The 26,309-nt window shown below is 51.3% G+C and overlaps 2 protein-coding genes across 4 annotated transcripts; both read left to right on the top strand.

Annotated features, from left to right (window-relative positions):
* The first annotated feature begins 1,648 nt into the window (after positions 1-1,648).
* On the top strand, positions 1,649-17,444 carry ALAD (aminolevulinate dehydratase). Of its 3 annotated transcripts, none has more exons than XM_045042561.1 (13): positions 1,649-1,785; positions 7,144-7,236; positions 7,375-7,570; positions 8,560-8,610; positions 9,083-9,179; positions 9,520-9,655; positions 9,760-9,843; positions 9,944-10,032; positions 10,590-10,645; positions 10,733-10,820; positions 10,909-10,995; positions 11,595-11,724; positions 12,376-17,444. In XM_045042561.1, the coding sequence occupies exons 3-13, from the start codon at positions 7,458-7,460 to the stop codon at positions 12,435-12,437; spliced, it is 993 nt and encodes a 330-aa protein (XP_044898496.1). In that variant the 5' UTR covers positions 1,649-1,785; positions 7,144-7,236; positions 7,375-7,457; the 3' UTR covers positions 12,438-17,444. The 3 variants fall into 3 exon arrangements, with proteins under 3 accessions (XP_044898496.1, XP_044898495.1, XP_006939449.1); XM_045042560.1 differs by having other exon boundaries at positions 7,144-7,261; XM_006939387.4 differs by lacking the exon at positions 7,144-7,236 and having other exon boundaries at positions 1,697-1,785.
* A 4,180-nt stretch (positions 17,445-21,624) lies between these two features.
* Positions 21,625-26,129, top strand: HDHD3 (haloacid dehalogenase like hydrolase domain containing 3). The gene is made up of 2 exons (XM_003995767.6): positions 21,625-21,898; positions 23,240-26,129. Exon 2 carries the CDS (start codon positions 23,396-23,398, stop codon positions 24,143-24,145), a length of 750 nt encoding a protein of 249 aa, XP_003995816.2. The 5' UTR covers positions 21,625-21,898; positions 23,240-23,395; the 3' UTR covers positions 24,146-26,129.
* The last annotated feature ends 180 nt before the right edge of the window (positions 26,130-26,309 follow it).

The raw sequence follows: 26,309 nt of genomic DNA, 5'->3' as shown, positions 1-26,309 counted from the left end.
TTTTCAAATTTTGGGGGTAGGGTAGAGAATGGGAACTCAGGTTTTCTCGCCAAGAACAAAATGTGAGAAATAGATCACACCAAACAGCAGCATTCTTAAATTTTCCACTCCTACTGAGCTCTTTGAGGTAAATAGTCCTAATTATACCTAGTTATCAATAAACTCTGAGATGGAACTGGTGTCATGAAAGAAATGAGCAGGGGATCTATACGGGGGGGGGGGGGGGGTACTAATTACCCATATGAGTTGAAGGAGCATGACTAGTAGGCATTGCAGAGAAAACCCAGTGTGACGCAGGGCAAATTATTTAATCTCCCCAGAGATTGTCTTCCCAGTCTAAAACAAGGATAGTAACATAATTGTCATCAAAACTAGGTAAGTGAATGCATGATACTGTCCCTCTTTTTTTTTTTATTTTTTTTTTAACGTTTATTTATTTCTGAGACAGAGAGAGACAGAGCATGAATGGGGGAGGGGCAGAGAGAGGGAGACACAGAATCTGAAACAGGCTCCAGGCTCTGAGCTGTCAGCACAGAGCCCGACGCGGGGCTCGAACTCACAGACCGTGAAATCATGACCTGAGCCGAAGCCGGCCGCTCAACCGACTGAGCCGCCCAGGCGCCCCGTGTCCCTGACTCTTAAATGCACAAAAAATATGACCTCATTGTCCCACCTCCCTTATTTGACCACAGATCAGAACTCTAGTAGCTGGAAGCTACACAGGTCTCATATTTCCCTAGCATTAAGCCTCTCTGCCTATTTAACTTGGAATGTAAAGAGGTATAAAACGGGTTCCGGGTACCAATTTTGAGAAATAAAATCTGAGAGTGAGAGTAAGTGTAATACAACCAACTCACTGGCCTCCTCTACAAGTCAAAGTCAGCTTTTCTATAATCCCTACTGCACCTTGATAAGGGCATTCCTTTGCTAGAGTATTGATCTCCACCCCCTACTTCATTCACCCAAATCCTACCAGTTCACCCAAGCCCCATAAGCCTCGTTGGTTCCCTCCTGCCCCTGCACATATTCTGCCCAAACCGCGCACAGACCTTTGGTCAAATGTCGCATTGTACCCATCCTAGACTGGCCCGATGCCCCTATCAGACTTAGAGCTTTTCCAGAATGCCCATGTCTTTTCACATCACCTCTCTCAATCCATGGCACAGAGCAGGCTCTGAGTAATTACACTGGAATAAATTTTCCTCTGAAAACCTGGAAGGCCGCCTGGTGCTGAACTCAACAGCTTTAAAACACTCAGTCTGCAAAAATGGACGTAGCTATTGTTTTCGGTATTAAGGTGTTGTTTTAATGTCCTTGACATCCAATTATTCTTTCAACGATTAACCAGCGCCAAGTATGCACTAGACTGGGAAAAGGAAAACTGTAAAGAGAACCTCAGGGCTGTAACCGCATCGGAGCCCGACTCTCAGGGACCCCTACTGCACCACCTCTGCGCCCCCACATAGGACCCCACTGTCCTTCCGCTACCCAAGCTCCGGCCCCAAGTAAGGAGCAAGGAGGAGGGGGGAGGGAAACGAGGGCCCGCCTGCCCTTTCGCACACCTGATTGGCCAGGCCTCGATGGGTGTGGGCGGGGCCGAGGCCGGAGCTGACCGGCCCGCCAGCCCAGTGCCCGTAGGGGGCGTGGCCTCAACGCTGATTGGGGCGGGCTGCAAGGGGGGGAGATGCTTCCGGGTGAGCTGCCCCGCCCCCACGTGGGCCCCGGGAGACTAAAACGAGCTACGGCGGTGGCGGGAGCGACAGCTCTGAGCCCTTGAGGAGCCAGGTGAGTGGGGGCCGGACTCGGGGAGACGGCGGACTTGGAGGTGGAGGCTGTGGCACCAAGAGTCCCTTGTCCCCAGACCCAAATGTGCCGTGCGCCTAAAGCGCTGGCGGTGCAGCCGGGGGCAGAGTCCTTGTGGGGCCCTTGTTTAGATTGCCTTGCTGCACCCAGGATTGGGGTCTCCGCGGGGATGTAGCCATTGGGGGCCCGGCTCCGGGCTCTGCATCTCCTCTCTGGGGTCCACTCCCTTGGAGACCCTTGGTGCGTTCTCTATCAGTGCAGAGCCTGAGGTGCCTTGAAGGATTTGGGGGAGGGGGGGGAGGAGGAGGAGGGAAGTGGAGACAGTAACAGTCGCTTTGTGCTAGATTTATACATAAGTCACATCCATTAGCCCATTAAGGCTACAAAAGCCCGTTGAGGTCGGTTCAAGTTCCCATTTGCCAGATACGAAACTGAGATCGCACAGCTGAAAAGTGACAGAACCAGGATTTGAACCCATGTCTACCGTCTCCAAATCCCACACGCTTAACCATCAGGCTGTCAGCTGTAGCCAAGTCCAGAGTCAACGTTCTGCCTCCTTCCTCATACCCCCCTATTTCATTCAGAGTTCTCCACAAGCCCAACTCTGCTAGTAAGCAGCTTTGAAATCTATACTTAAAGTAGCAAGGGCTAATGGTGGGCCCTGAGAACTGGGCTGCTGGAGACCTGGATTCTAGGCCCAGATCTGCCACTGACCCCTTGCGAGATCTTGAGCCAGTGTCTGCCTTTCTCTGAGCCCAGTTCACCATTATTTCGATGATGTAATCAACAAGCTTTAAGGAGCCTCTTAGCCAAGATATTCTAGGAGTCTGTGGAACTGGCTGATTCTCGTTGTAGCTCCAAATGGCTAAGCCCAGAAGACGCTGGGCTCTTCAAAGCCCTAGGTCAAGGCCTCGGTCTCCTGCTTCTCTTTAATCCCTGTATCCAGCACTGGGATGGCTCAGGGTAGATATTCAGGAAATGCTGGTTAGTTGGTCCCTTTTCAGAACTGCCTGACAGCTGCTGTCCTGGGCCCTTCTGGGGCTTTGGATTTCTCAGCCCTGGCCACCTTCTACTTAGTTGGCCCTCCTGACTGCCTCCTCCCCAACTAGTGGCAGAGCCTGCCAGAGCTGGCAGCAGTTCCCCACCCTCTGCGCCAAGAGCACAGCCTCTGAAATCCTCAGCAGAGCATAACATGGGAAGTTCAGGCCTTGCAGCTCCTTCTGACCCACCCCCTCACCCCCATTCTGGCAGCTCCCAGGTCCCAACTTAGTTACTTAAGGAAGGAAGTACCTTCATAATCAGTCTGCACAACTACCTCTTGCACGAAGCCATCCTTGGCTCCTGGAGACACAGGCGCCTCCCATAGATTAACATCTAGTCCACCCTCTACGGTAGCGTCTGTGTGGTATCTCAGAAGACCCTGCAGCCACACAGGTTTGAGTGCAAGTTCTCCCTTCTGGGTGTGGTGGGGAAGGCACTGCTGGGCTCACTCCAGATCTCCTTCCAGTTCAGTTCTGCTCCGAATGATGATAAAAGTAGCTACACGTTTACTGTGCTGCTACCTGGTGCCAGGCACGTACCTCCTAACTATCTCTAATCTAATTTCCGCAGCTTTGCAGGTTTGGTAGTATCATTCCCATTTTATAGATTATGAAATGAAGGCCCTGAAAGGCCAGCAACCTTCCCTGAAGTCACCCACACAGCACAGATCAGACCTGGGCCTCTATGACCCTGAAACAAGGTTCTCTCTACACCACCCTGTGCTGCTGCCTTCCAGCTAAGCTAACCTGCTCTAATGTGGGTGAGCATAGGTGGTCCCGTGGTGAGTCCCACGGTGACTTGCCATTGTCTTTGAGGTGTCACAGGATTTAAGCTGTGGCTTGCAGGTCCCTTGATTTGGAAGAAGTGCCCTCCCAAATGTGTGGAAATCTCCCAGTCTTGAGGGACTTTTTGCAAAGCAAAACCTTGGCATGGATTTGGCTCTGCAAACAGGCAACTCTGGCTTAGAGGCTGTTTTTCTATTCCACAAATATTTAGTTATTAAGTGCCTGTTGTAACAGAATGACAGTGTGTGGTGTAGGTGACAGGGCACTGGACCAGAAGGCTGGAGACTCATGGTCAAGCCCGGCTCTGTACCTGACTCACTGTGTGATGTCAAACAAGGCCTGTCACCTCTCTGCACCTCGTTTTCCACATCAGAATGTAAGAAATGGACAGGATTGGTGATTCCCAACTTTCTAATTTTCTCAGCACTGACACCCGTTTCTCAAATCAAATCTCTCCCTAATCCTAAAATTAAAGAAACAGATGCAGGGGTACCTTGGTGGCTCAGATGGTTAAGCGGCCGACTCTTGATTTTGGCTCAGGTCGTGATCTCACAGTTCGTGAGATCGAGCCCCGTGTTGGGCTCTGTGCTGTCAGCATGGAGCCTGCGTAGGATTCTCTCTCTCTGCCCCTCTCCAGCTCACACTCGTGTGCACTCTCGCTCTCTCTCGCTCTCTCTCTCAAAATGAATAAACATTTAAAAAAAAAAAAAAAGGAAGAAAACAGACACAAATGGTTGTGCCCTAGTGAGGACTTCCCCTCAACCCTCTCACCCTTGCCCCCGCCCCCAACCTCCCAGCCTCCTTGTGGTAAAATTTGGGCTGCAAAGCACCTTGGCTGGCCTGCTGTGCTGCTTCTGATAAGCAGAAGGCATTTGCTGGCCCAGCCTTCTAAAGTAGATGGGGAGTTGAGGTCAGTGGAATGCAGCTTTGGATTCCAGAAGACAGGGTCCTGCTACAAAGGTTGTTCTCTAGGAGGTGAATCAGAGGCACGTTCAAAATCTGACTGGGCTCCAAACAAGTCACTTAACCTCTCCGAGCCTCCGTTTCCTTATCACTAAAAGTTGGAAGGACCACTGCGGTTAGATGAGATACACGTAAAGGTACCTGGTCCAGTGCCCAGCACATAACGTACACTCAGTATCTTTTCTCTTGCCTATCCATCTCTCCCACCCACAAGGCAAAGGTAGTACAGGCAGAGAGATGCCTGTTGAATCAAGTGTTTATCAAGTGTTTATGGGTATGGTAGATAAAACCCTATACTCACTGTCTAAAACAGATTCAAATTCTGGCCCATTACTAACCAGCTGCGTGGTCTTAGGCAGAGGACTTAACCTTTCTGAGCTGAGCTAACCTCTAGCAGACCTGACAGCAAAGTCTTGCACAAAATGGACCCTTAGGACTTTGCATCTGCTGAATGACTGATTGCTCATTTAGGGGCTAGGACATCACTGGGGAGACCTGACTCGCCTCTGTGTCCAATGATGTGGTTGGCCGAGGGGTGTGGTAGTAGGGTGTGTCCTTGTGTGGCTCCTGATAACCCCAGCCCTGCCAAGGAGGAGAATTGGATAAAATGGGCCCCTGAGCTGGTTGGGAGGGGGGCTAAAAGGACCTGAGAGAAAGGCATTATCAGCGTACTCAAGGATCCCCATCCCCCTTTCTCCGCCTAGGAATTGACACCAGATTTCTAGCCCTACTGTTTTAGCCTCTTAACTTGCTAAGTGTAACCTTGGGTAAGTCCTTGCCCTTCCCTGGGCCTTGAGGTCCCATTCATACAAGGAGAGACTGGTGGCTCTTTTTTTCCCCCCCTACTTGGCTACTAAGTATTGTCCCAGGCACCTCCAAAAACTCAGCTCCCCACCACCCTCTTCCTGCCTTGTCCCTGTCTCCATTGCCGTCTGGGTCACGGAAGCTCAGAGCATCCGTCCCAAGAGACTGACTCTTGGCTGCCTTACGGTGGCCCTTCCTTTTCCTCCCATCTACCCCCACAGTCTCTGTGCTCCTCTTCTCAGCCTGCAAGAGTTATCTTCCTAAAGCCAGGCTCTGACTAGGCTACTTCCACCTCCCCACCTCCACCTCCCTCCCCTCCCCCATCTTCCCTGTCCTCAGTCTGGCCTCCCTTTGTCCCCTCCCCAGGACATACATCTTCAATTGTCTTCTCAGCCCTCAGAACAGCCTTTCCTCCTTCCCCACCTTTGCCCCTCACTTCCCTTCCTGAGGGAACATTCGCCCCTTTCCCTCTGCCAAGCTGAACCCACTCATCCCGAAACATCCAAATTTAAGCCCCTGTCTTCCTCCAACGAGCTTCTTCCAACCTCCAAACTCACATTGGAACTCCTGGTATGCTTGTGGTGGTTCCTCTCTGAGAGGTACTCCATCCACCCTACCGCCTGGACTATAGTGCCACCTTGATGAGAAATCATGTGTACAAGTGCCCAGCGTGGCCTGGCATGTCGTAGGTGCTCAAGAAATGAATGGTAATGCCCCAGCTTCCTTCTGTCTTACACCACTTACTTGGCATTAGGGCATATTGTCTTATACTTCATGTAGTTAAACATTTACTGTGTGGCAGAGTGCTGGGGGGTGGGGAGGAGGGCAGAAGTGAACTCACTGTGGACCATGCCCTGCAGAAGCACTGTCTACTGGAATGGCATAAGTTAGATCCACAAAGAGCTGTTACATAAGAGAGATTAGGATCTGGGCAAGAGAGGCTTAGTGGGAGAGGGAAGAAGGGGCACCTGGTAGGATTTGGGGGCGAGGAGGTTGTGGAGAGAGCACAAAGCTTCTAGGTAAAGGGGACAGAAACCTTCCAGAAAGTGGCCAAGGCCAAGTGTGGCTTGTGCTTGGGGAGCAGCAGGAGGCTGTGAGGCTGGAAAAGACAGCCTCCATGGCCACTCTACAGGAGTTCTGTCTGCCAGTCTGTCTGTCTGTCAGGTGCTATTTAATCCTCTTAGCGTGTGTTGCGCCAGGCCAGAAGTCACCTGGCCAGAAGTCTCCGTACCGAGGTGTTAATGGTGCTTTTCTTTAGAGGTAGAATTACAGGAGATTTTTCTCTTTTTGCTTATCTAAAATTTCTGCCAAGCACATGAACATTTTTCATGGAATAAACAAAGTTTAAATGTTGGCTGTATCAGTGCTTCTCATCCTAATTTCTTTTTTTTTTTTAATTTTTTTTAACGTTTATTTATTTTTGACACAGAGAGAGACAGAGCATGAACGGGGGAGAGTCAGAGAGAGGGAGACACAGAATCTGAAACAGGCTCCAGGCTCTGAGCTGTCAACACAGAGCCCGACGCGGGGCTCGAACTCACAGACCGCGAGATCATGACCTGAGCCGAAGTCGGCCGCTTAACCGACTGAGCCACCCAGGCGCCCCTTCTCATCCTAATTTCTAATCCATCATAGATTGATTTCCTTGGATAACATACAATAAAATAAAATTGAATTGCTGGAGAAATGTTATTTGAGAAAAAGAGAGAGACCCTATAAAACACAAGTCCAAATCTTATGTTATTAGGTTCCAGTAGCCAGGAGAGTGTCTGAAGGACCTACTTCTCTTTCTCTACTTACCTCGTCGTAGACCGGCAGGCGTTGGTGAACCACATCGGAGGTGCACTGGCCAGAAAGCAGCGGAGGCAGGAATCTGGAAGAGCTTGGGCGGGGGGTGGGGGGGTGGGGGTGGGGGTGGGGGAGTGTCCATCTCCTGGAGACAGGGACCATGTCTCATGTGCCTCCTCTTGTCCCCCAGAGCTGTACACAGAGCTGAGGGCACAGCAGACACCTCGGGAGCCCTCGGTTTCAACCAGCTGGCTGCCTATTGCTCTGCCCATCATGCAGCCCCAGTCGGTTCTGCACAGCGGCTACTTCCACCCGCTGCTTCGCGCCTGGCAGACGGCCACTGCCACCCTCAGCGCCTCCAACCTCATCTACCCCATCTTTGTCACGTGAGTCCCAGGAATGGTCCAGGTCTCTGATCTGTGTGTGTGTGTGTGTGTGTGTGTGTGTGTGTGTGTGTGTGTGTGTGTGTTTGAGAGAGAGAGAGAGAGTGTGTGTGTGTGTGTGTGTGTGAAAAAGAGAGAGAAATTGAGAGTGGGTTAAGGACAAGTTTTAGGAACCAAACAAACCTTGAAAGAACTCAGTCTTCCCCATTTGGAAAATAAGAACAATAACCCCGGCCTGCCATCCTGAATAATAACATCTGGCCTTGTTGCATCCTTTTGCAACAAGACAGAAGCTGAGAAGGCATTCTGTAGATTTGTAAAGAGCTATGTACATGTAAGAGGTGGCAGCCGTGATTATTAGTAATAGAAATGGCTGACATTTATTGAGTGCTTACTGTGTACCGGGTACTATGCTAAGCACCTACATGTATTCTCTCATTCAGTCCTGACAGTATTTGTGTGAGGAAGGTATGGCTATTATTCCCTAGAGTGTCATCTCCACGAGGGCAGGGATTTGTGTCTGTTTTGTTCAGTTTGTATCTCCAGAGAGTAAACAGTACCTGGCACATAATAAGTGCTCGATATTTGTTGAATGAATGAACGAATCCACCCAAATACAGATGAAGGGCCTGGCCTCAAAGAGACATGGTACAAGTTGGCCAAGGTCACCCAGCCAGTAAGTGGCTGGGAGGGCAGGCGAGGGCCTGCTGACTTTAGAGTCCAAGTTCTTAGCTATTTGACTCCTTCCTGTGATTACTGTTCTTTTAGTCCAGTCGCTTCTGTTGTCACTGTCACTCTTTTGTCGTTCCTGTTACTATTTCAGGCCCTGGGCTTGGCCAGGCAGGGAACCAGACACTGGACCCCAGCCTCCTCCCTCCGTCCCCGCTTCTCTACTCCTTCCCATCTCCCCAGCCATCCCTCCCGGTCACTCCCTCGCCACTGGCCCTTCCCACAGCCACCAGTCCATAGCCCACCCCTCCCCGCTCTTGCAGGGACGTTCCTGATGACGTACAGCCCATCGACAGCCTCCCGGGAGTGGCCAGGTAGGGGACGTGGTGGGGAGGGCCAGGGGAGGATGGAGGGAGAGATTTCCCAGGTGGAGGTGCCAGGAAGCAGACCCAAGAGATAGATCTGGAGAAGCTCCCCAGCCCAGTAGAGAGAAGGGTTTTCTCAGGGACAGAGTTGCTCCACAACACAAGAGGCAGCCTCATAAAGGGACGAGCGATCCATTCATCACCAGAGATGTCATAGCAGAGTCTATTGTAGGGGGAGCTGGACTGCAAATGGGAGTTCAGTGAGAACCTTGGAGGGGCCTTCCAGAGCTAAATTCCATAGCTCTGTTTCTGCAGGCCTCTGTTTTCCCATCTGTTTGGTGGGTGCATTCCTACCCCTCCCTGTATTGTGGGGCTTGAGCCATCCTGGTGCCGTGTGCAACTTGGCTCTTAACAGACAGGTGAGGGGACCCCTTGCCTGGGACCTACCTCATTTCGGGCCCTCCGCCCCACCCCCATGCAGATATGGTGTGAACCGGCTGGAAGAGATGCTGAAGCCCCTGGTGGAAGAGGGCCTGCGCTGCGTCCTGGTCTTTGGAGTCCCCAGCAGAGTCCCTAAGGTGGAGAACCAGAAGCAGAGTTGGAGGGGAGGAGAAGGGAGGGAGGCGTGAGGGTGAGCTGAGGTTCCACGCTGACCACACGCTCATTACCGCCACGTGCTGGCCCTGGGGCCTGGGTGAGTGGACACTGCCCCTGTCTAATGACCGCACCCATGGAGGGACAGGAAGCCTAGTAGGGCTGTGACACCCTGACCGGGTAGGTCAAGTGCCCTGTGCAAAATGGAGACAGTCCTTACTGCGTCCCCGCGCAGGGAGCCGGGTGGTCCATGAGGTCTGGCCGTCCTGCCTCCGGAGGGCTTTAGGTCACAGACTTACCGCTTTGTCCTTCCCCGGCCACTAGGACGAACGGGGCTCTGCAGCCGACTCTGAGGACTCCCCAGCCGTCGAGGCTATCCGTTTGTTGCGCAAGACGTTCCCCAGCCTCCTGGTGGCCTGTGATGTCTGCTTGTGTCCCTACACCTCTCACGGTCACTGTGGTGAGCTTCCCTCGCCTCCCCAAGTCCTGCTGCCCGAGACCTCCTGCAGGTGGGATAGACCGGGGACCTAGACGCTCCCCCAAACCCGGCCATCTGTCCTGCAGGGCTCCTGGGCAAGAACGGCACATTCCAGGCCGAGGAGAGCCGCCAGCGGCTGGCAGAAGTAGCACTCGCCTATGCCAAGGCAGGTGAGTGAGCCTCCGGCAGAGATGAGCAGCTCCGGGTCAGGGAGGTGGCAGAGTGGATACGGGGGTCCCGGAGTTCTCAAGGCCACCCTCTGCCCCTCAGGATGTCAGGTGGTAGCCCCATCGGACATGATGGACGGACGTGTGGAAGCCATCAAGGAGGCCCTGATGGCACATGGACTTGGCAACAGGGTAGGGTGGGGAGTGTGGCAACGGGTGTGGGGAGGGCAAGGAGACAGCCTGGACCAGCCCTGTCCCCACATGTGCTAAGAATCACAGAAGTGAGAGGCACCTGGGTGGCTCAGTCAGGCATCCCGACTCTTGATTTCGGCTCAGGTCATGATCTCATGGTTCGTGGGTTCAAGCCCCATGTCAGGCCTTGTGCTAACACCGTGGAGCCTGCTTGGAATTCTCTCTCTCTCTCTCTCTCTCTCTCTCTCTCTCTCTCTCTCTCTCTTTCTCTCTGTCCCTCCCGCACACACACACTCTCTCTCTCTTTCTCTCAAAAATAAAATGAATTAAAAAACTTAAAAAAAAAGAATCACAGAAGTGAAAACAGCACTGGACAAGGCCTTTGGGATCCATCTCAACCTCTGCACCTCACATGGGGAAACCAAGGCCCAGAGCTTTAATGGGACTAGACCGCGGACACTCTGCTTCCCAGCCTACATCCTTTCTCTCCCTGTCACTTCACCCTGACACATCTGGAAAGAGCTGCCTGAACCCTGACCCCCGCTTTCTCCCTGTAGGTATCAGTGATGAGCTATAGCGCCAAATTTGCATCCTGTTTCTATGGACCTTTCCGGTAAGTGGGGATTGGCAGGGGCCCGCTCTCAAACCCCTGACCCATCAGCCTAGAGCTGGCGCCCACCCTGATGCCTCTGCTTCCCAGGGATGCGGCCCAGTCAAGCCCAGCTTTTGGAGATCGCCGCTGCTACCAGCTGCCGCCAGGAGCACGGGGCCTGGCCCTCCGAGCAGTGGTGAGTGACCAGACCTCGAGCCCCACCTGGCCCGTCCCCCTCCCAGCTCGCCTCCCGGGCACTACCCACACAGTACTTCATCCCTCAGGCGCGGGATGTGCGGGAAGGAGCCGACATGCTCATGGTAAAGCCAGGAATGCCCTACCTGGACATCGTGCGAGAGGTGAAGGACAAGGTGAGCAGACGGAGCAGAGACCAGCAGAGAGAGGCTCAGGGAAATGAGCGAGTTTGTCCACAGACTCTGGGACCTCAGACTGGGAGACTGCAGACTCTGAGTTCAGAGCAGTCGGCCCCTGAATAGGAATCCTTCCACCACATCCATGCCTCGGAACCCCCACGGGCATCGGCCCCGGGGCTCACAGGGGCCTTTGAGCACCTATCCTTTCACAGTTCGAGAAGGGGCCAGGCTAGGGGCACCTGGGTGGCTCAGTTGGTTAATCGTCTGACTCTTGATTTGGGCTCAGGTCGTGATCTCGCGGTCATGGGATCGAGCCCCTTGTCGGGCTCCGCCCTGAGCACGGAGCCTGCTTGGGATTCTCTCCCTCTCTCTCTGCCCCTCCCTCCCTCCCTCTTCCTCTCTCTCTCAAACAAAGATATAAACATTATTTAAAAAAAAAAAAAAAAAGAAGAAGAAGAATGGGCCAGGCTGCCAGCAGCAGTGACACAGGGGATGGGGCTCCAGATGCTCACAGGTCGAGCAGGGAGGAAGGGACATTCCTGGAGGCACGCCACCATTCCACTTCAATTCATGTACCCACCGCTGCTTTTCTTCAGCACCCTGAGCTCCCGCTTGCTGTGTACCACGTTTCTGGAGAGTTCGCCATGCTGTGGCACGGAGCCCGGGCCGGGGCATTTGATCTCAAGGCTGCTGTGCTGGAGGCCATGACCGCCTTTCGCCGCGCAGGTAAACAGGCCGGGCTGGGGGTTTTTGACCTGTGCCACGGGGCTGATGGGCACTTTGCCTAGAAAGGGAAATAAAGTCACGAGACAGCCTAGAGCCTTATGCCTGGAAATACCAGTGATATAACGAAACACAGGGTGAGGAGGGGATGTGGAATTGCAGAACAGAACATGGAACAGGGAAGACAGCAGAGCTGGCTATTAATTTTGGTTTTGAGACCTCAGCCAAGCCACTTCTGTGAACCTCAGTGTCCTTGTCTATAAACTGGGGATAAAAAGTACCTGATGCATGGCTGTCAGGAGGATTAAATGAGATGATATGTATAATCAGCAAATGCTCACCACTCCGTAAATGGGAACTGGTTTTGTTGGTGTGCACAGCATCAGAAGGGCACTTATAACTTACTTATTTCTCCCGTTGTGCATTTTATCCGGTGGCAAACTGAGGCCCAGTAAGAGAAAATGACTTGCCCAGGGTTACACACTGTGCAGAGCCTTAACTGACCGGAGCTGGGCTCAGTCTCCTGTTGTGACACCCACGGGCTGTGCCTCTTCATGGTAGTCGCCTCCCCCACCCTCGGCCCTCATCTCCCGGAAGGTGTGCCCAGAGCTGATGCCTGGCCTCTCCCCGCTTCCTGCCTCTGTCCCCCGACAGGTGCCGACGTCATCATCACCTACTACACGCCTCAGCTATTGCAGTGGCTGAAGGAGGAGTGATGGAGACGGCGTACAAGACCCCGTAACTAGAACTTCTAAAAGGTCCCGGGGCCTTGGAGAAGTGAAAACCAAAGTAAATGCTGCTTTAGAACTGTGCCCGCGCGCTCTTCCTGTTCACATGCTGGTAGGTGCTTTCTGCCAGCATGCTTTCTGCCAGCATGCCAGATCCCGCCACTCGAGTCTCACCGGCCATCCCGGGCTTCCCTGCCCCTCCCCTGGGTCATCCCTGAGGCCCTCCTCCACCACCCCAGCTCCTTCTTCTGGCGTGGCTTCATCTTGAAAGCTACCGGGAGCCAAGGGCACAGGCTTGGCAGGGCCCGGGAGAGGGGCTTGGAGCATTAGGGAAAGAGGAGGGCGGTTGCATCTTGAATCATGAGAAGCTCTGGAAAGCCCGAGGCCTCTGGCAGCATAGCTGGGCCCTGGGACAGAGGCCTAGATTGACATCTTCGGGTTTAGACTTGAGATTTGCCACGATTCCTCCAGAAGGTGCTTCCCACCTGGGTCCATGTTGCCAGGCTGCCTGAGATCGTCTGCTTTGAGCCATATACCCAGAGAAGAGTTACTTGTTCATGAGCAGAAACGCTGCCTTCTGAAGATCAAAGTTCAGAAGCAAAGAGAGAGTCCCTGGCTGTTCAAGATGCCACCACCAAAAAGGCTTTTCTGTCGAGAAAATTTTTGAGAACATCGGCTCGGTGCTCAGACACAGTGCCGGGTACTGGGGATATAGCAGGACAGACCTCAGCCTGTCTCTGTGTATGAAATCTATGCAGGGATAATAGGGAGACAGACAACAATGAGAAAACAAAGCAGTTACAAGTTGTAATAAGCGCTTTGAAGGAAAGAAAGGGTCTGACACCAAAAATAACAGACCATGGATGTGTCTCGAGAGGGTGGTCGAGAAGCCCTCCCTGAGGCCAAGGGACAAGAAGGGATCCTCCCAGAGAACAGAGGCAAGTGCACCAGAAGCTGCAAGAATGACACAAAGTGTGCAAAGGTCCTGCAGTGGGAGGAGCTTGGCAGGGCTCCTGGGAGCAGGGTGAGGAAGAGGAGGGTGATTGACCGGACCGGAGGTTGGAAAGGTAGGCCCTGCGCCTTGTAAGAAGCTTGGTCTTATTTTGCACTTGATAGAAAGCCATCTGAAGGATCTTAACCAGGAGTTATGTGTGTTCCACTTTCCCACATTCTGTTGCCATGAAAAAGAGGAAGCGTGAGAAAGAGGCTGGTTGGGAGGCTCTCGTAGACCCCAGAGAGCACTGACACTGGCCTGGACCAGGGTGGTGGCAGCGGAGGCAGGAAGGAGTAGAAGTATTCAGGATCTATTAATTCAGGCAGAATTAGCAGATTTTGCCTGAGCTTTTTAAGTCTAGGGAACGAGAGGAGACAAGGGTGCCCTCGTGGGTGTCTCGCTTGAGTGCCTGGATTCGTGCTTTCATTCTTCCGAGACTCACGGCATAATGTTCCTCTTAGGAAAGGTTAAGGCCTGGCTATAGAGGGGCCATTTTGCAAGTCTCCCTGCCCATCTGCAAAGTGACAAGAAATCCCAAATCTTGGGCCAAAGCAGGTTCAATTCAGACCTTAAAGCAGTACAATCCATTTTAAGTAGTACAATTACGAACTCCCGGCAGCTCCTGTAGACAGACCAGTCTCCTCTGACTCCTGGTTGAGTCAGAGCTGCGGCTGACCTAACTAAGGACCCGATGTCCTGGCCCCTTGGCCCCTGGCCCCTGAGCTCATTTCTGATTAGTATGAAGGGGAACGTTCTTCAGCACCATCCCAGACTCATCATTGCCAAGCTAATAGGAGGCCTGGTTCTTGTCAGCATAGAGAGACAGGAGACAGACCTTGCTCTTTAGGTACAAACTCCACAGGAGGCAAACCACTCTGCATATGTCCCAGACCCCCCCCCCCCGCCCCCCGCCCCAGAAGTAAACGTTAAGCGGAATGACGGTGAGTCTCTGTGAGGAGAACCAGGAGGTCGATGTGTCACCGGTGATGTGACGGGCGCTGTGAAGGTCACCAGGACCTGACTGGGTTTGAAGGGTCAGAAAATGCTTCCCTGAGAGGCTGACATTTAACCCTTGACCTGAAGGATAAGCAGCCAAGCTAAGAGCACTCCGGGCAGAAGGAACTCCATGTCTAGAATGAGCTAGAACACAAAGCAGGTGTGGCTGGAGCACAGTGAAGGACAAAAAGACCAGGGCCAAGCCATGCGGGGGTCAAAAGCCATGCGGGGGTGTAAGGAAGATGGAAGCCTTTCCAGACTCTATTCCAAGAGAACGGAAAGCCATCTGAAGGATTTTAAGCAGGCGAACGACGCACTCTGATTTTGCATTTGATGAAAACATTCGACAGCACTGGCAAAGCGCAGAGGAGAGATTTTGTAGCCTGGACTGGAGTGGTGACAGAGGGGGTGAAGAGGGGAATGGATTTAGGAGGTCGATTTCATGGGAAGGATAAACTTGGTTTGAGCTCCTGGCGGCTGATGGGCCATTTACTAAGATGGGAAAGCTTGGGGGAGAGGGTAGAGGGGGAGTCCTAAATTTAGCTTGGGTTTGCAGTGAGGGAGCTATACCTAGAGAGTTGATGACTCACCCAGGGCCACTCAAGTTGTAGCAGAACTGGATCTAGAACCCCATCACTGAAAACACTTCTGGTTAGAACTAGAATTTGAACCCACATAGCCCAACTGCAAGGCCTCTACCTTTAACCACTGTGCACACCATCTCCTAGTGAACAGCCAAATTAGGGATCTAACATGATGCTATTCAAGGGGGTACACCAAGGGCTGAGTTGCCTTCAGGCATCACAGTCTATGTGCAGTGGTGCCCTCTGAAGTCAGGATTTGTCATCAGAAGCCACCTCGTATCTGCTCCAGCCCCACTGTTTTGTTTCCAGAGACAATGGCCAGGCAGGCAAGCTGAAGGGGTTTAGGTGGTCCTGAAGGATCTAGTTCCTCCACAGTCCCAGTCTCCTGCTATGTGCCCTGCTCTTGCTAGTCGTAACTTTATCCTTGTGCAGAGAGAACTCAGCTTTCACAATTGGCAAGGCATATTCTCAGACTTCCAAGCATCACAGGCAGTTGGTGAGCATTCAGGGCCTCTTAATGAGACTTGCCTTTATTTCCCTCTGATGTGCCTGCTTAGATGGTAGCTTGTCTGTTTCTTATAGGTCCTTCCTAAAGGCCACAACAAATAGCCAATACGTTCCACCAATCTCACTTCTTTTTTTTTGTTTGTTTATTATTGAGAGACACAGCATGAGCATGGAAGGGGCAGACAGTGGAGGAGACACAGAATCCAAAGCAGGCTCCAGGCTCTGAGCTGTCAGCACAGAGCCCGACACGGGGCTCAAACTCACAAACCGTGAGATCATGACCTGAGCTGAAGTCGGACGCTCAACTGACTGAGCCACCCAAGGCGCTCCCCAATCTCACTTTTCTACTATGATCCCTAAAACTACACCTTCAGTGGGCAAATGGTTGAGGGTCCCAAAAAACAACAGGTATTTCAACCAACCACTTTACTAACAATTCCCCAGCTAGGAAGGGAGGACTCCTGACCTGCCCCATACCCCATAGCCTACATGGACTGTGCCAGTTCCACATATAAGGGCCTGTGACTTCCAGCGTCCCATATTCCAGATACTTATGGTTGCTAGTGACACAATCCAATTCAGTAGCAAAAAAGCAAATGCTTGGTTTTTATAACTGGATTTCAATAAGGTCAGGTGTGCTTGGGTCTAGGGTTAAAGGCTGTCATAGAGGCTATGTCTCTTCATAGTTCTTATATGGTTGCCTCAGCTTGGCTTTATTCTAAGATGGGTTTTTGCCACTTGACAGCCACAGGATCCTTAAATGGTCCTTATGACTTACAATCCCAAAGAAAGACCCTCTCCCGTCATTCATGACAAATCTCTGGAGCTCTCTGACTGGCCCCACTCAGGTCATATGAACCAGCCTCTTCATTCAGTCACCATCAACAATGGCATGGGAGATGTGGCACCATGACTGACCAGGTCTGCCTCATTACACAGAAGTCTAGTGGAGTCTCAGAGCTTTGCAGCAGTGGTCCCCCATGCCTGGAATGCTTTTCCCCAGAATCTGTGTGGCTGTCTCCTTTTTATTGTTAAGATCTTGGCCGACACGTCACTTCCTCAGAAACCCTGCCCTGACACCCAATTTAAAGTCATTCCCCAGTTACTCTGTATTAGTCAGGATTCAAGTTCAGTGGTCATAACAAAAGCCAAGGTAATGATAGCTAAGAAGAAAATATTTCTCTCTGAGCAGTCCAGACCATGTCAGCTACATGGTGTGGTGGGTCCAGGCGCCCTCTTTGTTCCGTCCTCCTAAACACATCTCGGCTTCCATCTCATGGTCAAAGATGGCGAGTTCAGTTCCCACCATTAGCTCCTCTCCAGTCAGCAGAAAGAGGAGAAAGATGAATGGAGGGCAAGATGCTTCTTTATAAGGGCACACCCTAAAAGTTGCACATATCACTTCTGTCTGTATGCTCTTGTCTGAACTTAGTCACGGTCGCAGCTAGTTGTGTAAGGTAGGCTGGAAAACAGAGTCTAGTGGGGCAGCCAGGTGGCTCAGCTGAAACTTGGATTAAGTTACTAAGGAAAAAGGAGAGAATGGATATAGGGGCAAATGGCCATCCCCATCATATGGAGTGTCTTGTAATCACTCAAACAGTGGTCAGGACAGCAAAGAGGTCTTTAGAGACCATCTAGTTACACACTCTAATTGTATAGATGGGAGACAAACCCAGAAAGGGAAATTGTTCAAATCCACACAAGCCATTGGCAGACCAGGGCTGGGCTTCAGGTCTCCAGACTCCAAGTCCAGTGCTCAAAACTGGAGAAGGGATTGGTTTCAGGGGAACTTTAGCTTTTTAGGTATTCTCCTAGCTTCAGATGCATTTTTATATTCATGTGTTTTATCTAAGAAAGTTATATTTGTGTGTTATTTGTGTAAATAAAAATAAATGAAAACATGGCTAATACATATATGAAAAGGTGTTATCTCCATTAGTCAACATAGAAATTCAAATTAAAACCACAATGATGGGGCGCCTGGGTGGCTCAGTCGGTTAAGCATCCGACTTCGGCTCAGGTCATGATCTCACGGTTTGTGGGTTCGAGTCCCACATCAGGCTCTGTGCTGACAGCTCAGAGCCTGGAGCCTGCTTCCGATTCTGTGTCTCCCTCTCTCTCTCTGCCCCTCCCGCACTCATGCTCTGTCTCTGTCTCTGTCTCTCTCTCTCTCTCTCTGTCAAAAATAAATAAACATTAAAAAAAATTTTTTTTTAACACAATGAGATACCACCATACTTCTATCAAAGTGCCTAGTTTTAAAAAGAGATAAGCCAATGGTTGAGAATGTGCAGCTATTGGAACTCTGAGACATTACTGGTACAACCACTTCAGAAAACCGGCCCTATCCACTAAAGCTGAACACATAGATAGTTCCTGACTCCATGATTCCACATCTAGGTATTTACCTAACAGAAATGTGTGCATATGTTCACCCAAAGACCTACATATTCAAGAATGTTCATATCAACATTTTCTAATGTTTGTAATAACCAAAAACTGGAGATAACCCAAGTGCCCATCAACAGTACATTGTGGTGGGTTGCCTGGCTGGCTCAGTTGGTACAGCACGTGACCCTTTGATTTCAGGGTCATGAGTTCAAGCCCCAAGTACTTTTTAAAAAGTTCACTTAAAAAAAAAAAACTGAGACTAAACTGAGGGTTGATGGGGGGTGGGAGGGAGGGGAAAGTGGGTGATGGGCATTGAGGAGGGCACCTGTTGGGACGAGCACTGGGTGTTGTATGGAAACCAATTTGACAATAAATTTCGTATTAAAAAAGAAAAGAAAAAAAAAAAAAAAAACAGGCGCCTGGCTGGCTCAGTTGGTAGAACACACAACTCTTGATCTCAGGATTGTGAGTCTGAGCCCCACATTGGGTGTAGAGACTACTTAAAAATAAAATCTTGAAAAATAATAACATTTTAAAAAAAAACAATAAAATGTGGCATATTCATATCATGGAATATTACAGGTAGGAGAATGAATGACCTGCAAGAACACAGCAACATGGATAAATCTTACAAACAAAACTTGAGCAAAAGAGGCAAGACAAAAAAGTGTATGCTGTATTATCCCATTTATATTACAGGTCAAAATCCAGTTGAACCAGGCGGGGGTAAGCAAGCAGAAGTGGACGAGGTCTCTAGAGTTCTGGAAATGTTTTTTCTTGGTCTGAGTACTGGCTGCATGGGAGTGTTTACTTTGTAAAAATTCAAGGACATGGACATTTGTTTGCACTTTCCTCTATGATATATTTTAATATAAGTTATATAAGTACATGAAAATGTTTAGGTAAAGGGAGAGCTGTCTGGCGGCCCCAGGCTGGGTTTACTTATGTATGAGAACATGAGATTCTCAAGGGCAAAAGCCTCATATAAAAAACTTGGCTTCCTCCACGAGCAGTGGATCTATGGCAGTGTTTGGTCTAATTACACCCCAGGTGTCTCCAGGGGCAATCGTGAGGCCACAGCCCACACAGGATAGGTCAAGGGATGAAACCCTCCAAGGAGGATTTCTGCCATCTGACTTAGGAAACTATAACCACTACACCCAATGTGGGGCTTGAACTCATGACCCTGAGATCAAGAGTCGCCCACTCTACCGATTGAGCCAGCTGGGTGCCCCAAGTGTACCCATTTTTGAACTGGAAAACCAGAAAGAAGCTTGTTTCTGGGGAGCCTGGGTGGCACAGGGTTAAGTGTGTTTCTTTGGCTCAGGTCATGATCTCGCGGTTCACAGGTTTGAGCCCCACGTCAGGATCTGTGCTGGCAGCTCAGAGCCTGGAGCTTGCTTTGGATTCTGTGTCTCCCTCCCTCTTTGCACTCCCCCGCTCATGCTCTCTCTCTCTCTCTCTCTCTCTCTCTCTCTCTCTCTCTCTCTTTCTTTCAAAAATGAATAAACATTTAAAAAAAATTTTTTAAGCTTGTTTCTTGTTTCAGAACAGCAGGGACCTGCCCTTGGCTTTTCTGTGACACTCAAGTCTCCTTTATCTCTGTTGAAATGTTACTCAGAGAAAGAAAAAGGCAGAATGTAAAGGACAAATGGTAAAATGAGGGCCACGTTCACATGGATTACAAGGGACACACCTGCCTTGTGCAACAGGTGCCCCGGGTTGAAATAGTTACATGACCCAACAAAATCCTGAACCTCTCAGGAGACTCAATTATCTGAAAAGAATCATCTTCTAGGGGGTGGACAGACAGACAAAACAGGTGAAGCAGAGTGGGAGAGACAGGCTTCCAGTTATGGAATGAATAAGTTATGGGAATAAAAAGTACAGCATAGGGAATACAGTCAGTGATGTTGTAATAGTGTTGTATGGTGACAGGTGGTAGTTACACTTGTGAGCACAGCTTATGCTGCGTATAAAGAAGTTGAATTACTATGTTGTGCACCTGAAACTATGTAACATTGTGTGTCAACTATACTCAGATTTTTTTTTAATTTTGTTGTATTGTTATATTTTAAGGAATCTCTAAAGTAAGCCCCAACGTGGGGCTTGAATTCACAACCATGAGATCAAGAGTCGCATGCCCTACCTACTCAGTCAGCCCGAGGCCCCTAAAAAATTGAAAGAAAAAAAAAATCATCTTCTCAAAGAGCTTTTTTCATGTGATCTCATTTAATCCTGACGTATGGAAAAACTGAGGTTCTGTGGACAAAGTTAATTACCTTGGAAATAAACTTAGAAGCTGGCCTGGACTTCAGTTGGAAGTTATTTTGTCCAATCTCCCAATTTTGCATATTGGGGACTGGGGCCCAGAGAGGAAAAGAATTCAGTGAAGGGCTCACCAAGAATCAGGTGGCAGAGTTGGGACCAGAACCTAAGGAAATGCGCTTTAGGTGACCCTGGAACCTGAACTCCCTTCTGTGAAATGCAGATGGGCCTCTGGCCTCCTACTCACACTTTCTACTTTGTAGGAATCACGCTTGTAACACATAATTAGCTTGGAAGTCAAGCTCCCCCTTGCTGTCTGTGACAGCACTAGGGTCTGTGACTCTGCACTTTGTATTTCCTCCCAGGCCTGAGCCCAGGGAGGGTCAGGTGGTTCTGAATGAAGCGAACAGACCAGCCTTAGAATATAGGAGGAAGTTTTGTTTTAAAAAGAGGGGGTGGGGTGCAGAGAAGAAGGAAGAAAAAATATATGCAGGTTTGTGTGCTCCTAGAAAAATGATAGCATAATAACCAAAACTGCTACTGCAGCAACCCCTGGGGAATAAGGGGGTGGGGGGTGGGGTGGCAGAGGCCCTCCTTTTCTCCCTGCCCCCATGAGCCACTGCCCTAGCTCAGTAAACAGGCTGGGGCCCCAGCACCTTTGCTCTCCCAGTTTTCTCACCTGCAGTACTCGTCCCTTAATCTTCACCAGGCAGCCATTCAGATCTTTGCCCCTCCCCTAACCATCTCACCCAGAGAGATTGGGCTTTTTAGTTTAAACAGTTTATACTTTTAAACATTTTTGAGGATGATTATTTTATATCAAATGGAAAAAAAAAAAAGCAGCTAGATTACTGCAGAGGACCCTAACCTCAGCAAACTGCCTTGAGTTAGACAAGTTTCCACGTGAAAGCAATTCCTTCCTAGTACCGACTGGAAACTCAAACCAGAGAGGGAAAGCGCCCTGTCCAAGTCCACACAGCACTCAGCAATCCAGAAGGGGACCCAAATCCCCCTCTTCCCAAGTCATCCTGGGAACCTCCCGGGGGCGTCCGGGTCCGAGAAAGGCGGAGGGGTGTGGGGAGGAGGAGAAGGGAGAAATCGCACAAAGGGGGATAAGGGACAGACGACGAAGGCGGGGCAGGGAAAGAGGAAGGAGAGTGTGCAAGGTGACCGGGAGAGGCGGGGTGGGGCGGGGCGGACCGGGAATGAGAGGGTGCGGGGTCTCACGCAAGGGTAGAGAGGGAGACGGAAAGGAGAAGGAAGGCAGAGAAGTGCAGTGTGGGCGGGTGACCGAGGGCGCCGCACTGAGGCAGGTGAAGGTGCGGCGGGAGGCGGAGAGGACGGGAGCCGGGAGAGGCTGTAAGGAAGCAGCCGGAGGAGGAGCGGTGAAGGCCCAGGGCCGGGGGCGGGGCGAGGAGGGGGCGGGCCTCTGGCTCCGCCACGCGGTCGGGCGCCTGCGCGCCTCTTCCGAGCCGCCGGGCTGCTGCGGCTTTCCCTGCACAGGCTTCACTGCGGAGTAAGTGGGTCCTGAGCCCCGGGGCCGGGGCCGGGGGCGGGCGCCGAGGCTCCGGGGCGCGCTGGAGCTGAGAAGGGGCCCCAGGAGTGCGGCCGCAGCCACGTCACGCCCCAGGTCACGCTGCAAACGGCAGCTGTAGAGATTTCGCTCTAACAGCGGGTTACCTGGACTTTGTCGCCATCGAGCCCTGGAGGTGAGAAGGAAGGCCGAGCAATTCAGGCTTGTGGGCCAGAGCCCTCAGCCCCAGCTTCCAGAAATGGGAAATGCTGTGGGTCGGGAGCCAGAGCTCGTTGTTCTAGTCTTCGCTGTGCCACTGACTTCCTGCGTGGCTTTGGGCGAGTTCCCGCCCCTCGCCGGGCCTCCATCTACCCACCAGTAAAGTGAGAGAGGGTCTTTGGATGGGTCTCCATAATTTCCAGATTCATTTAAATTCATTTCCTTGACAGACTTCCCCTAAGGCTTGTCCCCAGATTCACCAGCCACTTCCCTTCCTCAGCGGCAACTTTTGGCTGTGCTCTGAACTCTGGCCCCTCAGTTTGCGACTAGACAACCTCGGACTGTCTGGAATCCAGTGTCTGGGGCAAGAAGCTCCACCCAGCCTCTGGACCACAGGCTGAGGAATTCGTTTCTTGTGCATGGAGTCCGTGATCCTTTCGTTGGCTCTGCACCCAGGCAGGCCGACCTTGTTACCTCCAGTGAAGATGAAGCTGGGGCTCCGGCATAGAGTCAGGACTGGGCTTCTCTGTTTGCCTTTTGTGCAGATTCACCAAAACCAGATTGTTTTAAAATCCACATTTGTCTAAGCATGATGCAGTGGAAGGGTGCACTGGCCGGAGTCTGGAAGTTTAGGTTCTGGTGTTGGCTGTGTCACAGACTCACCTTAAGCAAGTATCTGCCCCTCTCTGGCTCATTCTTCCCAAAACAAGGGGTTGGTCCCATGGTCTGCATCTGTGTCTTTGGCATTGTTAACAATAGTAATAGCAATCATAACTGTTTCCTTACCTGGACCTACAAGGCCCTGCCTCAGCAACCCCCATCTACCCAAAGCAGCCGACTTGCTGTTGACCTACCTCGGGGCCTTTGCACTTGCAGTTTCCAGTGCCGGGAACACTTAACTACCTCTTTTTCCTGCATAGTCATTCTTCAGATCTCCACTGAAAGTTGACTTTCTTACGAAGCTCAACAAACTAGATGGGATCCCTGGGTTTACATCCTTGTGGCACATGCTGACTTCGTTATGCTTAAGTGTTTGCATAGTTCTTTGTCTAAATGCCATAAGGGCTGGAAACCTATCCTGTTCCCTAGTATCTAGTGCACAGTAGGTGCCCAGAAATTTGTCGTGGGATGAGCGGACGACCTCATTTAAGGCAACAATCTGGTGAGGCTGGGACATGGTGCTCCTCTTCCATTAGGAGACAGATTCAGAGAGTGACACTCCTAGGGCCACACAGTCAGTTGGCAGCATCAGAATTTGAACCCAATCTGTCTCTGACTCCAAGGCCTGAACTTCCACATCACTGCCGTCTCATTCCAGGATCTTCTGCTGTGAGGAAGTGCCAGCAACGTTGACACACAAGGCCTGGAAAGAGAAGACCTTTAGGTTGTGGAGGGGATCTTGTCCGGCTCAGGTTCCCTTTAACCCCTGGCAGACCTGGGGTGGACGTGCCCCCCCCCCCCCCCCTGCAGACGCATGGCGCATCGGCTACAGATACGACTGCTGACATGGGACGTGAAGGATACGCTGCTCAGGCTCCGCCACCCCGTGGGAGAGGAATATGCCTCCAAGGCCCGGGCCCACGGGCTGGAGGTGGAGGCCGCCTCCCTGGGACAAGCCTTCAGGCAGGCGTACAGGGCTCAGAGCCTCAGCTTCCCCAACTATGGCCTGAGCCAAGGCCTCACCTCCCGCCGGTGGTGGGTGGATGTGGTCTTACAGACCTTCTACCTAGCAGGTGTTCGAGATGCCCAGGCTGTGACCCCCATCGCTGACCAGCTGTACGAGGACTTCAGCAAGCCCTTCACCTGGCAGGTGTTGGAGGGGGCTGAGGCCACCCTGAGGGAGTGCCGAAAACGAGGTCTGAGGCTGGCAGTGGTCTCCAACTTTGACCGGCGTCTAGAGGACATCCTGATGGGTCTTGGCCTGAGGGAATACTTTGAGTTTGTGCTGACCTCTGAGGCTTCCGGCTGGCCCAAGCCCGACCCCCGAATTTTCCGTGAGGCTTTGCGGCTTGCTCAGGTGGAACCGGCAGTGGCAGCCCATATTGGGGACAGTTATCCCTGTGATTATAAGGGGGCGCGGGCTGTAGGTATGCACAGCTTCCTGGTGGTCGGCCCAGAGCCTTTGGATGCTGCCATCAAAGACTCTGTGTCTCAAGAATGCCTCCTCCCCTCACTGTCCCATCTCCTGCCTGCCCTTGACCACCTGGAAGTCTCATCCCCGTAACTTTGAATCTGATGAGGGAAGTGGCTGGGCCCAGCAAACGCTGCAGAGCCCCTTCTTTCCTGAGATCTGGCCTTTGCCCCTCTCCCTGCAGCGTCCAAAGGCACTGTGACTATAAAGCAGTGAAAACAGGGCTTTTAGCCCTGCTCCAACCTGCTTCTGGTTGCTGAAGTTGTTCACACCTGTGTCTCTTTCCCACCCCCTCACCTACAAGATTCACGGAGAGCCCAACTAGCTTCAAAACCAGGCACTGTCGGGGCGCCTGGGTGGCTCGTTTGGTTAAGGACCAGCACTTGAATTTGGCTCAAGTCATGATCTCACGGTCGGTGAGTTAGAGCCCCACCTTGGGCTCTGCACTGTCACTGCGGAGCCTGCTTCGGATTCTCTCTGCCCCTCCTGCGCTCATTCTCTCTCAAAATAAGTAAAATAAACTTTTTTAAAAATTACAAAAACAAAACAAAACCAGGCACTGTCAAACTTTGTATTAGCAGCAGGGCCCTTTTGTTATGGGAGATCTTACTGGAACCCCAATATGCAAAACAGGAAAAGTGAGAAACTGCTAGAGCTGAAGCAGGTCCTAGAGCCCCTCAGTCGGGCCCTTGAAGCCTCAACTCCCTAGAAGTGGAAGTTCAGAGGAGCTTAGTTTGGAAATTGGGGTGCTAAGCTCTGCTGTAGGGACATGCCCTCTAGGACATGCCTCTAGTGTTTGCAGGATTTTAGACAAGGAGCACCATAATTAGTCATGAGAAGAAACTTCATTTCCGCTTGCCACGTGTTAGTCCTTTATATGCATATAGAACCCTCAGTAAATAAAACACCCTCAAAGCTACCTGATGGGCAGAGATAGTGTGACCTCCACTTTACAAATGAGAAACCGATTTAGAAGGAGCCTGCCTGAGGTCACAGGTAGTATGTGAGAGAGCCAGGGTTCTGATTTAGGCATGCCTGACTCCAAAACCCTTGGCTTGACCACCAAGTTGCAAGCAGAGAGCTGTGTTCCATGGGACATGGTGCAGTGGAGATCCTGGTAGAATAGGGAAGATTTTCTAGAGGTCAGTTTTGACGGGCACTCCAGTCGTAGGTGTTCGTACTGGGGGCGGGGGGAGGACAGCACAGGGAACAGGGACTGGAGCTTGAGGTGACAGGAGTGTAGGAAATGGGGAGTCGTTGGAGACTGAAGGACGTAAGCTAGCTAGGTTTTAAAGATTCCATGTCTTAGAGGCGCATGGGTAGCTCAGGCAGTTAAGTGTCTTTGGCTCAGGTCATGATCTCGCAGTTTGTGAGTTAGAGCCCTGCATCAGGCTCTGTACTGACAGCTTGGAGCCTGGAGCCTGCTTGGGATTCTCTCTGCCCCTTACCCACTCACAATCTGTCTCTCTCAAAACTAAACATTAAAAATTTTTTAATTCCATGTCTCTAACTTCCTATCCCCTCTTCATGCTCCTCTCCCCTCACACCTCTTTGGGATTTACTAGACACATCTTCCTTGTACAGGGGGTACCTCCGGTGAAAAGCACATAGGCATATCTACACAGTGTTACGTTCTGGTACCAACAGCCAGGGAGGGCTCTAGAGTGGCCCTGAATTGGGGGTGGCATTTAGGTGGGCAGAGAAATAACACGCATTCCTGGCAGGAGGCCTGTGAACTATGGACTGAGTGAGGGCTGCCACGGGGAGTTAGATTGGCAGTTTGGAGAGCATGGCTTGGGGGCCTGCAGCTGCCAAGTAGAAAGGTTGGCTTTGCCTCAGGTTTCTGGGTAGACATTGTACTCGTGTGAGGGGAGGGAGACTCTTCTCAGACTTGGCCACACCTCTTTTGGGTCTGTCTTCCTTGGGCTTGGTGTCACAGCCAGGGGACATTACTTCCCACATGTCAGGCAGTGAGGACGTGGGTCATGAGCTGCAGTCTCAACTGCAAGAGCCTTAGAAGTCATCTCAACCAAACAAGCTGCCATTAGGTCTGTGGACTGGATTTGATCAACCCAGTGTTTCAAGTAAATTATTGAACAAACTTAAGAGTGGAGAGGGCTCTGGCCCCCATCTTTGAACCCAGGGGCCTGAAGTTGTAGGTAAGATTGCCTTTGAACCGTGTTCCCAGATAAAACCACTGTGAGGACCACTGGTCTAATATGACCTCAGAGAACAGGAAGGGACTTGCCCTCGGTGC

Source organism: Felis catus, chromosome D4, assembly GCF_018350175.1.
Source record: "Felis catus isolate Fca126 chromosome D4, F.catus_Fca126_mat1.0, whole genome shotgun sequence".
Taxonomy (NCBI): Eukaryota; Metazoa; Chordata; class Mammalia; order Carnivora; family Felidae; genus Felis; species Felis catus.
The sequence above is the reverse complement of the archived record's forward strand: the minus strand, read 5'-3'. Positions and strand labels throughout refer to the sequence as shown.

Coding starts and splice junctions, on each gene's coding strand:
- ALAD (XM_045042561.1), top strand. CDS start 7,458: ATGCAGCCCCAGTCGGTTCTGCACAGCGGCTACTTCCACCCGCTGCTT. Junction 8,611..9,082: donor AGCCTCCCGGGAGTGGCCAG/GTAGGGGACGTG, acceptor ACCCCCATGCAG/ATATGGTGTGAACCGGCTGG. Junction 10,033..10,589: donor CACATGGACTTGGCAACAGG/GTAGGGTGGGGA, acceptor TTCTCCCTGTAG/GTATCAGTGATGAGCTATAG.
- HDHD3 (XM_003995767.6), top strand. CDS start 23,396: ATGGCGCATCGGCTACAGATACGACTGCTGACATGGGACGTGAAGGAT.